The sequence below is a fragment of the Poecilia reticulata genome, chromosome 4 (assembly GCF_904066995.2).
Source record: "Poecilia reticulata chromosome 4, P_reticulata-male-v2, whole genome shotgun sequence".
Lineage (NCBI taxonomy): Eukaryota > Metazoa > Chordata > Actinopteri > Cyprinodontiformes > Poeciliidae > Poecilia > Poecilia reticulata.
In genome coordinates, this window is record NC_088833.1 from 3,884,519 (window position 1) to 3,900,720 (window position 16,202).

The 16,202-nt window shown below is 39.9% G+C and overlaps 1 protein-coding gene across 1 annotated transcript in view; it reads left to right on the plus strand.

Annotated features, from left to right (window-relative positions):
- The window catches only part of fndc7b (fibronectin type III domain containing 7b), a 60,969-nt gene that overhangs the window by 35,609 nt on the left and 9,158 nt on the right, over nt 1–16,202 (plus strand). The window contains exons 36-51 of the mRNA XM_008406271.3: nt 445–705; nt 1,610–1,870; nt 2,668–2,928; nt 3,059–3,319; nt 4,796–5,053; nt 5,934–6,194; nt 6,292–6,341; nt 6,577–6,787; nt 7,706–7,966; nt 8,604–8,864; nt 9,448–9,708; nt 11,302–11,562; nt 12,471–12,734; nt 13,375–13,632; nt 14,419–14,682; nt 15,521–15,781. Of these exons, the coding sequence (XP_008404493.2) occupies nt 445–705; nt 1,610–1,870; nt 2,668–2,928; nt 3,059–3,319; nt 4,796–5,053; nt 5,934–6,194; nt 6,292–6,341; nt 6,577–6,787; nt 7,706–7,966; nt 8,604–8,864; nt 9,448–9,708; nt 11,302–11,562; nt 12,471–12,734; nt 13,375–13,632; nt 14,419–14,682; nt 15,521–15,781 (3,915 nt within the window). The remainder of the gene's footprint in view (nt 1–444; nt 706–1,609; nt 1,871–2,667; nt 2,929–3,058; nt 3,320–4,795; nt 5,054–5,933; nt 6,195–6,291; nt 6,342–6,576; nt 6,788–7,705; nt 7,967–8,603; nt 8,865–9,447; nt 9,709–11,301; nt 11,563–12,470; nt 12,735–13,374; nt 13,633–14,418; nt 14,683–15,520; nt 15,782–16,202) is intronic.

The following is a 16,202-nucleotide window of genomic DNA, read 5'->3' on the forward strand; positions in this document are numbered from 1 at the left end:
ACACCGTCTGAAATAAAATTCAACTCTCCCTTCTCACAATCGCGGCTGTTTTACATTTTATTGAGCAGAATAACAATTTTACCCACCTGAATAAATGCTTTGAAATTTAAATATAGATTTTTCTAAATTATTTAGTGTGAAATTATTCCACAGCAGCAAATGTAATGCTTTTATTCTTAACTTTAAAATAAACACAGAGAAAACTTTACTCTGCAGTCCAGTTTCTACTCTTGTCCTAATAAATCAACCCATATTTTTAGAAATTCAGTAACAAATGTTGAAATGCTGGAGATTTCTTTTAGAGCTTATCTTACAAAAAAAACACATTTATGTAAGTAAAACTAAAGTGTTAAAAAAAAAAGTCAGATTCACATAATTTGTTTTTTCACCATAAAAGAAAAGTTTTAATTGTAATTAATTTTTTATCTTCATTCTGTGTTGCAGAACCGTGCATTCCTGAACATATCGCCGGTCTGTACACGCTGGCTATCGGTCAGGTTGAGTGGGACAAGGCGGCCGGTGCCGTTAACTACACCGTAACCGCGGAAACGGACCAAGGCCTCACAGCCACCTGCACCACCAGAGACAACTTCTGCACATTGTACAACATGGAGTGTGGCCAGGTGTACAACATCAGCGTCACGTCGCACAGTGACGTGTGCAAAGACGTGTCCGTCTCTACAGAACACGTCACCATTGTGACAGGTGAGGATTTGCTGTTACTACCTTAAATGATGCACCTTTGAACTTCTGTGATGCCAGATTGTGATTAGGAATGTAAAGTTTGGCTGAGCCACTTTTAGCTTCCTTTAATTGCTTTAAAAATTAAAGAAGCTACCAGATATGTGGGATCTGGTTTCTAGTTGAAATGAGGCAAAACTAATTTGCAAGCTACTTTTCAGGAAGATATAAGAGCTAGTTTTCAGTTAATTCCCTAAAATTCATTAAAACGTACAAGTTCCAATGGCTGATTATTTCACTTATGACACGTTTTCCCCATTTTATAAGAGAAATAATCTGCCAGTGGATTTTCTACTTTTTATCAATATTAAGGAAAATCTGTGAATTTTGCAAACTGTTGAGGTTGACAAAAACAAAATTACTTCAATCAAAAAGTGATCAACTTGTAATATATGTAGTTCATACATGTGGCGGCCATATTGGATTCGAAGGTGAGCGCCAACTGACTTCCATGTGTTAGAGTTAAAATTTTAGTGAGAGATTTTATTTATTTTTTTTTTTTCAAATGGGAACTTAGACAAAACGAACTTTTCAGCAAAATATAGGAGCTTGTTTTAAGAAAATAATTCTTTAATATTGATAAAAGTCCTAGTCCTAGTTGTCTGATTACTTCACTTACAACAACACATTCTCCCTGTTATGAGTGAAATAGCTGGAACTTTTTCATCTTTTCATCATTAAGTAATTGTTAACATAAAACAAGCCCTTATATCTTGCTGAAAAGTTACTTGTACATTAGTTTTGTCTTATTTAAAGTGTAATAAGATACTTTCACCAGAAGCTAGACCAAAAATACTTGGTAAGTTTTTGTTTTTGCAGTGCAGATAGATAAACATGATCTGCTTCACTCGTTTCTGTCCCTTTGCAGAGCCGTGTCCGCCTAAAAACGTGGAGACCAACGTGAACTGCCAGGAGGAGCTGGGGACTGTGTCATGGGAGAGCAGCTGGGGCTCTGTGGGCTACGAGGTTCAGCTCGCAGGGCGTGACGGCCATTCGCTGACCTGCCTCACGAACACCACGTTCTGCGACGTCAGAGACCTGCACTGCGGCGTCGTCTACTACACCAACGTCATCGCCATTGGGGAGAACCGCAACAGCAGCAAGTCCACCACCGTGCTCCTGACTGCAGGTATGTAAAAGTACTAATGGGGCTGTCATAATGCATGTTGTAACAGGAGCCAATACAATCCTGCTTTTATTAGTGTGGCACGATGTATCAACGATCAACAACTTCTATTTTTTTAAAGGTGACTTATTATGCTTCCTTGAACAGGTTAGGAGGGGTCTGTGGTCAAGACAAAACATGCTCATTATAGTTTTTATTTTTGCACAAAATCATTCTAAGTTCTGCCTATTTTGAGCTCAGAAAGAGCTGTTTAAGGGCCTTTTTGAAAAGCAGAAGTGGAGCCTCCTGCACAACCATAGAGAATGCCGCAAATGGTTTCTAAATGAACCAACAAAACACTCTTTCCAACAGCCATTGTACAGCGCATACACCAGTAAAACCAACTGACCAAGTGTGCTGGAGCTGCTTGGGTTGCTAGGTTACGGCACAGTGACCCAATCGGGACGTTTCTGAAACGACTCAACACCAAAATACATTTTTAAAAAGCAGCAATAAGCATTGGACTATTTTTAAAAAGTGCTTATTTTCATTTTTGAGACCCAAATGAGAGCATAAAATGTGCAAAAAAGTGGATTTTACATAATAGGCCCCTTTTAATGTTGATAAACCAGCTAAAAATGAAATTAGTCTAAAAAGATTAGAAGTCAAATTAGTTGGTCTGAAGAATTCTTGACATCATCAAACTTTAAAGATTGATTAAAATTTAAAGAGCCCACGTGAAAAGTTTACTGTTTCCAAAAAAGCACCACCTTTCTAAAATATATTCAGACTTTTTGCATCCCGTCTCCTCCTGTGTGCAGCTCCCTGTACAGCCGGCGACGTGGCGGCTAGCTATGACTGCCACAACAACTCAGCAGAAGTCTCCTGGAGCTACGGCGCGGGCGCCAGTTCCTACCAGGTGACTGCTGTGTCGCCAGACGGGCACCGGACCTCCTGTGAGACGGATGAGCTGCAGTGTGAGCTGCTGGAGCTGGAGTGCAGCCAGACGTACAGCGTCACCTTCACAACCATCAGCGACCAATGCCAGATTGAGACGCACACCAACGTTTCCTTCAGCACACGTAAGCCAACCGATCTCGTTATAAGTTGAAAGGTATAGGTCTTAACAGTGAGCCATGTGGAACTCCACATTTAATATATCTTTTAGCTCTGACATTTTGTCATTAAACTGTTTAAATTGTCAACATCCAGGCCCCTGTAAGCCGCAGCGTGTCGGCGTGGACCTGCGGTGCGGGTCGAGTACAGCCGACATGTTCTGGGACGAAGACGACTATGTGGAGCTGTTCATGGCCACTGCCACCAGCAGCGAGGGAACGACCCTGCAGTGCAGCTCCACCAACTCCACCTGCCGGTTCCCGGATCTGGACTGCGGAGAGAAATATGTGTTTTCTGTCACTGCGTTCAGCAGCATGTGCTACAGCGAAGAGGGCAACTCTGTGGAGATCCAGACAGGTAGGAGAGTTGACCGACGGAGAGGTTTTGTTTTAATGTTAATCAATCATCTAAATGTTGTTAAATTATTTCTGCTTTAATATTTCTACATATTGTTATGTTCTTACTTAAGGCTGGACGACATAGCTGAAAAAATTTACAAGTGTTCCATATCAGTCTTTATCGATAATTATTGATTAAATTTCAGTTTAAATATCTGAAATACTCCCAAACTGGTGGCGGGACCTTTTCTAGTTTATCCACATTTTTCACTCCATACTGAGTCATTTTTAAGCTGTTATGAGAACCAGTGGTGAAACCTTAAAGTGCTCCTGTGCAAGTTACTCAACAGGTTGTTGCTAGGTAACCACAGAGTGAGTGAGTCAGTTGCTAGGTAACCATAGAGTGAGTGAGTGAGTGAGTGAGTGAGTGAGTGAGTGAGTGAGTGAGTGAGTGAGTGAGTGAGTGAGTGAGTGAGTGAGTGAGTGAGTGAGTGAGTGAGTGAGTGAGTGAGTGAGTGAGTGAGTGAGTGAGTGAGTGAGTGAGTGAGTGAGTGAGTTGCTAGGTAACCAAAGAGTGAGTGAGTCAGTTGCTAGGTAACCAAAGAGTGAGTGAGTGTGTTGCTAGGTAACCAAAGAGTGAGTGAGTTAGTTTCTAGGTAACCAAAGAGTGAGTGAGTTGCTAGGTAACCAAAGAGTGAGTGAATTAGTTGCTAGGTAACCAAAGAGTGTGTGAATCAGTTGCTAGGTAACCAAAGAGTGAGTGAATTAGTTGCTAGGTAACCAAAGAGTGAGTGAATCAGTTGCTAGGTAACCAAAGAGTGAGTGAGTCAGTTGCTAGGTAACCAAAGAGTGAGTGAATCAGTTGCTAGGTAACCAAAGAGTGAGTGAGTGAGTTGATTCCACCAGCTTTGCTTGGCTAGCTGTAAGAGGTTGAGCAGCTGAAGCGTTTCCTTTGCCTACGTCTCCCAGAATGCTGTGCGGTTCTGGATCAGAGTTCGGTGAATAGATTATTAGTTGTTATTGATTTATTTTATCCATTTTGTGAAGTGCAAAAGTCCCTCCTGCTGCAAAACACAATATCAAATCCAAAATATCAACATTATCAATAACCAATTCGATATCACTATTGGATCGATTTTTTAAAAATTTTTTTTACTTTTTTTAAACTAAAAAACAATGCACAGAAATTTGTTTTCCTTTTGAAACTTAAAAATTTCTGACTTTTTTCTATTAAAATTTTGGAGATTAATCTCAGAATTTCTGAGATTCTTTTCTCTGAATTTTTTTTCTTTTCCTTTCTACAGTAACTCTAACATGCCCTCGTACAGTAAAACAGAAAAAAACCATAAAATATGTTGTTTTTATTCATAACTGTTAAAGTCAGCTACATGTTCTTCTACACGTTAAACCAGGATCTTGGTCAAACTTTGACATATAAAGAAGTTAAACTATATTTTTAGATTGCTGTGAAGTAATTTTTCTCTTCTTTTTCCAGAGCCTTGCCAGCCAGCTGGCCTGGCGGTCAGCGGATCGTGCCACGATGAGATGGTTACGGTGAGCTGGGACGAGGCTCCGGGCGCTGCAGTGTACGTAGTCACAGCCGCTGGACATCTGGGCTACGTTTCTACTTTCCAAGCCAATGAAACATGGATAGAAACCGATCTGCCCTGCGGACAGCTGTTCACTTTCACCGTAACGGCACAAGACGATCGATGTGAGAGCGCCGTGAGCCAGCCTAAAAAATACAAAACAGGTAACATGACGCAACATATGGAGCTGAAAATACACTGCAGGAACACAAAAGCTAATATTTTTGGTCTAGTTTCTAGTGCAAATATTTTAGGACACTTGAAATAAGACATATTGCAAGAAATTGGAGCTGGTTTTAAGTCAATAATTCCTTAATATTGATAATAAAAAATACTAATTCCACTGGCAGATTATTTCTCTTATAACAAAACATTTTTCTCATGTCGTATGTAAAATAATCTGCCAGTGAAACTCCTACTTTTTATCAATATTCATGAATTATTGACTTAAAACAAGCCTCTGTACAAAACAAAGTTTTTTTGTATGGCCTGTTTTGTTGTACTATACAAAAAGTTGCTGCACTGAATGTTGCTTAGCCTTTTCTGAGTTTGTATACTCCATTTAGCGATTAATCAGTTACCAAATTAGTTGATGGTTATTTCAGTAATCAATTAATCTCGATTAATCCAATTAATCGTTTGAGTCTACAAGAATGAATAAGAATATACTCTCATCGATGGCAATCAAAAAAACAAAGAAATTATCAACAATCTCATATTTCTCCTTTTGGGTAAAACATTTTCACAGACTCAGGTGTTTTTGTCTGCATATTGTTTTGTACAGTTTTGGCATCATTAACTCTTTGAATATGTTGTTCTCTCAACAAAATCCCTTTTCTCAGTCTGTATACTCCATTTAACGATGACTAAATTAGTTGACAATTGTTTCAATAATTGATTAATCATGATTCATTCGATTAATTGATTATCAAATTAGTTGAAAATTACTTGAGTAATCGATTAATCACATTTGATTTGATTAATCGCTTCCGCCCTAATGACATTTACGGAGCAGTAGTGTGAACGTTTGCATGACTCCGTCAGGTCCCTGCACCCCTGAGGCCCTGCAGAGCTACACGCGCTGCGAGAACAGCCTCGGCTCCGTCAGCTGGACCATGTTCGCAGACGCAGAGTCGTACCTGGCTGTGGCGGTGGGGCAGGACGGCCACATCCACCAGTGCGCCTCGAACACCACCAACTGCACGTGGGACGACCTGCACTGCGGCGAAGTTTACACCGTCAACGTCGTCGCGCTCGACTACCAGTGCACCAGCATGCAGAGCAACAGCACGACTATTCGAATGGGTAAGTACGATTTTAAACTGTGCAACTTAAAAACGTGGGACTTTCATAGAGTAAAATTTATTGTTTTTTTTGTCAAACTTCCTCCTTCTTCTTTCAGCACCTTGCATACCTCAAGATTTGAAATCATCCATTAACTGCTCCACAAAGGTGACTGATGGTTTAATTGGCTGTAAATCAGACAATCGGGCATTTGGGCCACCTGAGAAAATAAAGTATGAGAATAAAGTCTAATTTACAGGAATAAAGTCAAAGTATTTGGGATTCTAACATGGCTTTAATCTTGTAATTCGATGACTTTATTTTCATAATTATTTTCTTAGCATGGTTGTAATATTCCCTCTCAATCTCAGGCTGACTAAAACTTATTTTCACCTCCTCCCAGGTTGGATCGCTCACCTGGAATGCGAGTGAAGCCGCTGAGTTTTACATCGTGACGGCAGAAACCAACAGCGGCCACAAAGTGCAGCTGAGCACCAACGACACCTGGACGTTCATTTCTGAGTTCCTGTGCGGTCAGGAGTACTTCCTGTCTGTTCAGGCGGCAGACGCTTTCTGCACCAGTCGCCACAGCCAGCCTTCAAAACTCTTTTCAGGTACATTTTTATGAAAACGTTTTATTTTTTGTAGAAACTGAATTTCAAAATCCACCAAAGATAAAACAAAAGATCATAATCGGATTTATGTTCGGTCCATTAGACTTTAAAACGGTTTCAGTTGCACCAGGACTTTGTCTCCATCCCTGCAATACAAGAAGCTTTGGGTCAGAATTTTAAAGTTGCTTATAGACCTTAAACAATCATTTTAATAATAGATTCATCTATCAATTATTCTGATGATACAAATGTTTCTTTTGACTAAGTTTTTTTATACAACATCAGAAATACATTAAAATATTGAAATAAATAATTGAACTCCTCAGGAAATGGACTTAACAAAGAATAGATTTTATGGACCAACATGGCATTTCTTTAGCAGATTTGAACCGAGTGGAGCTGAAACTGTACCACTGGAGAAGTTTTAGGTAGAATATATTTACAGATAAAGGTGTTTTTATCTTAAATTCAAAATACATATTGCATTTATTATATATTTTGTACAGTTTTGGCTTAAATTACTGCTCTGAACAGATAAATTTCTCATCAAAATGACCCTTTTCAGAGTCAGCATACTCCAATTAATGATTAATTTATTACTAAATTAGATTCTGATGTTTTCAGTAATCGATTAATCACGATTAATCATTTAAGCCTTTGATTCTTAACTTATTAAAAAAGTGTATTCCCATAAATTATAAAATACAAAAGTTGGTTTGTTTCAAAATGGGTCCCAGAAAGTTATCTTTTAACGATTTAGAGAAAAAATGGACTTTGTGTTTTCTATTTGGTTTAGTGAGGGAATATGCTGCAGTAGTTGAGTCTGAGTAGTTGTGCTGTATTGACCTTTTCTTCTTATTTGCTTCATCTGACACCAATCTAAACCCTCTGCTCTTCATATTGTGCTCCCGGCTGCAGAGCCCTGCCCGCCCACCGAAGTGCACAGCGTCTTGAACTGCCTGTCGAACATCGCTCTGCTGTCGTGGACCGGCTCGGCGGGGGCGGAGTTCTACACCGCCACGGTGATGCCAGAAAACGGCCGGCCGATGAGCTGCGCGTCTGAAAACGAGCAGTGCGCCATTCCCAACATCCCGTGTGGGAAGCACAACCTGGTGACGGTTGTCGGTTCCAACGGGATCTGTGATTCTGACCCCAGCATGTCTGACATACTGCAGTCGGGTGAGTTGGTAGACATTTAAATGCCTCTTTTATTCTTTTCTCATTCCAAAAATTGCTGAAAAGAAGCTTATTTCTCTCATGTATTTTCACTTGCACATAATATTAAAGATGACATAAGATATTATGCTTCCTTAAACAGGTTAGGAATGTCTATGATCTATACAAAACAAGTTCAAAACATTTTTCCCACAAAATAATTCCTACTTAATGAGAGTTGAGTCTGGTCAGTTCTTGGGTTGCTAGGTGATGGGCTGAGTTCCGCTGGGGTTGCTAGGTAACGGTCTGGTGTTGCTAGGTAATGGTCTGGGGTTGCTAAGTAACGATCTGGGGTTGCTAGGTAACGGTCTGGGGTTGCTAACTTGTAATGTTGCATTTGGAAAGTTTTTGAAACAGCTAATTTTCTAGACACCAGAAAACATGAACTTATCACCAACTAACAAGTTTGGCTGTTTTTAGAAGCAGTGGAGACCAAAATCCAAGTAGAAAAACAGGCAAAATGTGAATTTTGCTTCATACGTCCCCACACTATAACCTTAAAAGTAAATTTAATGAAAAATGAACCCTGTTCAATTCACCAACCTAAAATTTAAACAAGATGTTTCCTGTTAAATGCTGACCATGTCATCTCCGTCCCCAGTCCCCTGTGTTCCCACTGACGTGCGAGTGACGGTCAACTGCTCCACAAACGAGGCGGTCGTGTCCTGGAGTGCCAGTGACGGCGCTCTGTTTTACAAAGTGATCGCAGTGAGCACACAGGGAGCCGAGTCCAGCTGCGCAACAGAGGGAACAAAGTGTGCGCTGACCAACCTGACCTGCGGACACCAGTACAACGTCCAGGTGGTGGCGCAGGACAACATCTGTTCCAGCTTACCGAGCCCAGCTGTCGCGTTTGAATCAGGTTCACATTCAGGATTTATATGAATCACCAAAAAATAAAGCTGAGTGGAGTGCTGTTTGTGAAGTTACACAGTCAAAACTTAAAAGAAAAACATGGGAGTTCAGTTTTACTCATTCACTTTACAATATTTAGTTTATAAAACTAGATATTTAATCCAGACTATCAAGCTAAATATGTAGCTCCAAACAAAATATCTAGCTAATATGTTAAACAGCTAGTTTGGAGCCAAATTTTTACTTAGCAATATAAATATTTCATTTACAAATTAAATATTTAGCTCCATTATTAAGCTATGAGCTAAATAAGCATTTAGTTTATAAACTAAATATTTAGCTCCAAACAATTTAGTTAACAAGCAAAATGCGTAGCTCCAAACTACATATTTAATTTGGTGCTAAATTTAATTTGGAGCTAAATATTTAGCTAGGAAGCTAAATAATTAATTTACAAAACCAAATTTTAAGCTATGAGTTAGCTTACTTAAATTATCGCTGCTAATTTTTGACTGTGTAACTTTACAAATGGCGGCCCATTGTGCCTAAATAACAGATGAAATGTATTTATGTTTAATTACGTCTCTTAGTTCCCTGTACGCCCAACATTGGCTCTGTGATTGTGGACTGCTACACCAACTCTGCGCTCCTGGACTGGATGTATTCTGAGGGCGCCTTGAACTACATGTCCACCGCCCGGTCCTCTGGTGGCCATGTTTCCAGCTGCACCACCAGCTTCACCAACTGTGAGCTGGAGAGCCTGCAGTGCGGCCAGACCTACCAGGTGGCAACTGTGGCGTCAAACGATCAGTGCAGCAGCCCACCCAGCGCCACGCTGCAACTGGAGTCAGGTAACCGCTCAAACAGAAGATAAAAACCTTAAATTCAGAGTAAAACGGCTCGAGTAAATTAAAATAGATTTTGATTTTGTTGAATTACTTCAACTCAAAAGCTGTCATAAACAGTTTAAGGGATTTGTTCCTCCATAGTTTCCATATAAAAATCCTGACTTTACTAAAGTTAAATATTTAAGACTAAAGCTGTGCACAAATTATCCATCCATCCATTTTCTTAAACCCTTGTCCCTCAGTGGGGTCAGGAGGTGCTGGTGTCTCTCCAGCTAACGTTCCGGGCGAGAGCGGGGTCACCTGGACAGGTCACCAGTCACCAGGGCAACACAGAGACACACAGGACACACAACCATGCACACACACACTCACACCTAGGGGCAATTTGGAGAGGCCAATTAACCTGACAGTCATGTTTTTGGACTGTGGGAGGAAACCGGAGTACCCGGAGAAAACCCACCATGCACAGGGAGAACATGCAAACTCCATGCAGAAAGACCGGGGCCGGGAATCGAACCCAGAACCTTCTTGCTGCAACGCAACAGCTCTACCAACTGCGCCACTGTGCAGCCCGTGCACAAATTAGAATTCTGAAAATAAATTTACTGAATAAAAACACAGCATTTAAAACAAATACGTTAATCAGTAAAAATCTTTTTGTGCTGGGATGAGTAGTTTTTTTTGTTGTTTTTTTTTTACTATAAAAATTTATTTAATTTGTAAAACTGCGACAGAAACACAAGAGTCACATGACCAACAGTTGGATGTTACTACTGGCGGAAATGACAAACACCACGACGACAGGAAGTAGTTGCAGGAGAATGACGCGGCATTTTTTAAATGACTTATCTCGTAAATAAACTTATGATAAATGACACCAGTTACACAAAGAAGTGCAATTTGTATCACAAAGCTGCTTTATGGGTTTGCTTTTACCGCATCATTTATCATTTGTCATGAATTTTGATTTACTGTCGTCGCAATAAATTTTAATATGTGATAAAGAAAAAAAACTTGGCGTTATTCGTGGAAACTTTATTTTTATTATTTTCTCCAGTTTGTTCAACCTTGGCTTCAAAATCAGTAAATTCAAAAGTATGATTAAATGCAGTTACTGTGTTCAAATTAGTGACATAAATCACAATTATTTAAGTGAATGGCGTCTCAAAGAGTCTGTTTCAAATGGGAAAGTTTTTTAAGAATCGTATTTGTGTTTATCGTAGTTTCTATCATCATTAAAGTGTCACAAAATATCGAGATTAAATATGAACTCCATACCATCCACCTCTAACGGCATTTAATTATCCTTTTCAAATTTATTCAATGAGCAAACTGTGGAGAAAATGGTGAAGCTAACAAATCCGACAAAACGTAATTAACTGGAATTCATTGTAACATAATTATGATTACAAATTTATCATAAGTGATGAACAGTAAGATAAAATAAATTACTAAAATGTCTATTTTCATCCACATTAAATCGCCTAACCTCCATTTTTATTTCCATGCTGTCCCTCGTAAACCACAAGTTTAAGAGCAGGAGGAAATTAAGCGCCTCTTCAGCGATAATCCTTCGTTTTCACCTTTTCTCCCCAGTGCCCTGCCCTCCTGAAGACGTCGTGGCCAGTCTGGACTGCGATAGCAACGTAGCTCAGGTGGAGTGGCAGGCCAGCAGCGGCGCAGACTCCTACATCGTCCAAGCTTTCGGCGTGCAGGAACACGAGACCAACTGCTCCACAGACTCCCAGTCCTGCTTCCTGGTCGACCTCATGTGCGGCTTCACCTACAACGTCAGCGTCATCGCCGTTAACGCCGTGTGCAACGTGTCGCAGAGCGAAGTGCAGCAGCTCAAAGCAGGTAAGAAAATGCTTTTGGGTTAAAATTTGAAATGAAAAATCGGGACAAAAAATGTTGATGTAATTAGGAATGCGAGTTATCAATAGGCCTGTCATAGCAATAAATTATCCCAGAAGTTATTGTGATGACATTAATATTATTGTTTTGAGACACATTTTCATGTTACAGGCACAATATCTGTAGGAAAGAATTTCAAACTAAAGTTTTTGTAAATTAGAAAAAGAAACAGGATATGAATGAACAAGTAAGGGAATGTTTTTTCTCTCTTTCCTGTTCTGGTATCGCTCCGCCATCTTTGTTTCTGTATCAACTGCTTCTGCTTCAGACTGACCAGCAGAGCCTTGACCTGCCACAGTAATAAATTTTGCTGGACGATAAATTATCCCAGTAATTATCGCGATAAAAGATAATATTGTTTTGAGACCATTTTCAAGTAAGATAATGGCAAAAATCAGGCAAGAATACTTTCTCAAATCATTAAATTCTAATATTTAACACTAGAAGACATTTTAAACTAGCAAAATAAACAGAAACAAAAGAAAAAAGCAAATAAAATTAATTATGAACTCAAAACTGTGCCTCAAAAAACAGGATTAGTTGAAAAGTGTCAACTATCATCCAGTTTTTGGTAGAAAGAGAGAAAAATTATAAATAATACAAATAAAAATTATTGAGATTGTTTGAATTTATCATAAATTAATTGATTAATACTAATTGTGAGGCTACATAGATTTTGTAAAAATGATTGAAAACCAGACTGAATTTATTTTAAAAATACAAATTTATGACTTGAAAATGATTGAATTCCTTTTTTATTCATTTCTTTTTTTTTTTTTTTAATTTAAAAACACTGATAAACCATTGACCATGAGTCGTAAGTCGGTGAATTGTTTGCTGCTGTGCTGTAGTTCCCTGTGTGCCTGCGCTGGTGGAGGCCCGAGTCGTGTGTGAGTCCGGCGGCGTCATGGTCTCCTGGGAGCAGAGCCAAGGCGCCTCGTCGTACTCCACGGTGGCGCACGGCGACGGCGGCGGCTTCGTCTCGACGTGCAACAGCTCCTCCACCACGTGTCTGCTGGACGACGTCCTGTGCGGCCTGAACTACTCCATCGCCGTCATCGCTTCGGACGACGTGTGCAGCAGCGCCGAGAGCTCAGTCGTGAAGATCGACACAGGTTCAGTCACGATTCGGGTTTAATTTAGCTTTTAACGCAACGTTTCTCAAACTTGTTCAGGCTGAGTAACAATTAACCGATTCGCTGGACCTGAAATACACAACATCTTAATATTTACAACCTGAAATGAAAATATTAGTCTCTTAAGTCTCTAATTGTTTCCTTTCATCATCAGTTGTCTTTATTGTATGTAGTTGCCGATTAAATCATTTTTAGCTGTTGACATGCGAGCGGCGCATTATGAGCAAGCAAAGTCTTAAAAAACAAAGACCAGTTCCCACCAACTGAGACTCGTTCACATCGTAGAACCGTTCAAAAGAATCACATCATTTGTGAACGACATCAACACTCAGCAGGTTTGACTTCCTCTGATGATTTAAGTATTTCTGGTGTTTTATTTCCATTGGTATCTTCAGTCTTTCTTTTGAGTGACCCGGTTTTCTCCGTTATCATTTTTAAACCCAGTCCTTTGCTAAGCTGCTGCAGCATCGGACTTTGAGTTGACTTAATGGTAAATAAATGGTCGTTTACATGCAGTACCTTACAGACCACTAGGGGGCGCCTGCAGACCACAGTTTGAGAATCACTGCTTTGATTTCATGTTTTGTTGACCCTTTTCTCCCTTCGTGTCGGGTTGCAGCGCCGTGTGTGCCGCAGGAAGTGACGGCGGAGATGTTGTGCGGCAACAACACCGGCGTGGTGTCATGGGCCAAAGACAAAGGCGTCGATTCGTACCACGTTCAAGCTTTGGGGCCCGACGGTCACAAAATATTCTGTGACAGCGACAAAAACAGCTGCAAGCTTCCCAGCATGCACTGCGGCCAGACCTACAACCTGACAGTGACGGCTCAAGACGGACGCTGCGACAACAGCAACGCCTACCTCGACCTGAAGTCTGGTAGGAATACTTTTACATTTTCTCTTAAGCTTTAAACTGCTCGTTGTCATGGTGACGGGGAGGAGTTAGATATCGGAGTTGGCGTAAAAAATAATTCTAGAAAAGACAAGAAAATTTCAGTTTGAAAGGCCAAAAATTTGCAAGAAAACTAAAATATTTTAAATTAAACTTGGAAATTTTATAGAAAAAAAAATGGAAATTTTTCAGTTCAAAAGCTGAATTTGTGAGAAATACAAAGTTTGAGATTAATCTCAGAAATTTTGTAGGAAAAAACTTTGATATTTCTGAACTCCCAAATATGAAACGTTGTGGGGGAAAAAAAAACCTCACAAAATTTGAAATTAATTTAAGACATTTGGCAGAAAAAAGTAAGGACATTTCTGAGTTTGAACATTTTAAAAGTCACGAGAAAAAAGCTCTAGATTTTTTTTTTTTACATTTTTTAACTCTGTAAGCGTAAAGTTGCCAAACTTTTTTCAAATCTTTTTGCCCATTTCAGAACTTTTGTGAAAAAAAACCAAGTGCATTTCTGAGTTTGAAAAATTAAAATTTGTAAGGAAAACAATCTAAAAAATGTTTAGACTAATTTCAGTCATTTTCTAGAAAAAACTGGAAAGTCCAAAATTGAACATTTTACAATTCTAAACTTTTACAATAGATGAATGTTTTTGGCTCAATGAGATCAGAAAATGTTTTTTCTAGAATACATGTTCTCATATTTTGTGACTTTTTTCTTCTCGCAAATTTTAAACTTTTTGAGTTTTCTGTGTTTCTTCTCTCTGCCAGTCCCTTGCAAGCCCACGAACGTCGGCGCGTCCCTCCGCTGCCACTCGAACTCGGCTGCGGTGACCTGGGAGGGCGCCAGCGGCGCGCTCTCTTACGTTGCGGTCGGCGTTACTGCAGACGGGAGACACAGGGCCGAGTGCAACAACACGATGACCTTCTGTGACCTGAGCGACCTGCAGTGTGGACAGACCTACAGCGTCGCCGTGTTCGGCCTGGACGAGTCCTGCGCCGGCGAGGAGAGCAGCAAGACTCACGTACGGACAGGTAGGAACTGAAGGCCGCTAGCTAAGAAGCTAAACTTTAGCTATTCAGCTCTACATCTACCTGCGTGCATTAGAATAACTTATGCAGGTGATGCACAGCTCTACGTTATGATGTCATCATGATGCTTAAAACAGATAAATGTGTGGATGAACAGGAACAATCTAGAGTTATAGATCTAGAGTCAACGCACAGCTTCAGTTATTACCGCTGGAAACTAGAGATCAGGATGACCTCTGACCCTTCAGAGCCACATAAAGGCAGTTTCAAAGTCGGCCTCCTATCAAGTGAAGAACGTTTCCGTGTCCCAATAAGATCTAGAGAATCGCTTACAGGTAATATAATAATAATATAATAAAGTAATATAATGCAAGAACACATTCTCAAAGATCAATAAACCTTAAATTCCAACGAACATTTAACTTTGGAACTGGAAGACATTTAAATACCTAAAATAAAACAACACAACAAATAAAACAAATCCTGGCATCTCTGTAAACAAAGTTGTCCTTTGTAGAAAGTCAAGACCAAAACTCCAGACTGAAGACTTTTATCAGCCAGTTTTTGGTAGAAAGAGAGAAAAATGTGGATGTTATTGAGCTTGTTTTAATGTGTTCATGTGATTAATTAACAGACCTTCCACCTGCAGCTCAGAGTTTAAAATACTGCTGTTAGTTTATGAGAACGGCTCAGCACCAAAACACATTAAAGACCTGCTGTTAGAGTTCCCTTTGACTCATAATGACTTGAACCGTCATCAATGTATTTGGTTGATGTTTCACTAAATGTAATATTGTTTCATAACTGGTGACTGATGTAAATCACTTTGCCCCTGTCTCAGCTCCATGCCCGCCTCAGAACGTGACAGTCGGTGCCGAATGTGCTGAAAAGGCGATGGTCGTCTCCTGGGCTCCCAACCCGGACGCCCAGTACTTCCATGTGTCCGTGGTGAGCAGCACCGGCGCCAGGCTGTACTGTAACTCCAGCACCGAGTCCTGCAGCATCGCCGGCCTGCCCTGTGGGCAGCGATACAACGTCACGGTGATCTCCGTCAGAGACGCCTGTGAGAGCAAACCGAGCGCCGTGGTGGCGACCTGCTCAGGTAAACGTCGGCTCATCGTTGCTATAGGAACGGAAACGTCCTAAAAAAAAAATCCTGTTATAATCTATTTCTTTTTAAAATGATAACTATGACTGGGGTTTGTTACCCCGTCGATTATTCTGACAGTAAGTCGGATAAACTGGAAGATTCTACAGATTTTTCTCTAAGCTACATCAGCCTTTATCATACAATTCTAGAAATACATTAAAAGATGCAAATACTTTTTAAAATAGGGAAAATATATATATATATTTTTTGCGTAAAATGCAGTAACATATCATTCCTTTAGTAAATTTCAACAAAGTGAAGCTGAAGCGTTGACACTTGAGAAGTTTTTTGTAAAACATGTTTACAGAAAAAAAGTGTTTTTATTTTAAATGCAAAATGTGTGTGTGAATATATATATATATATATATATATA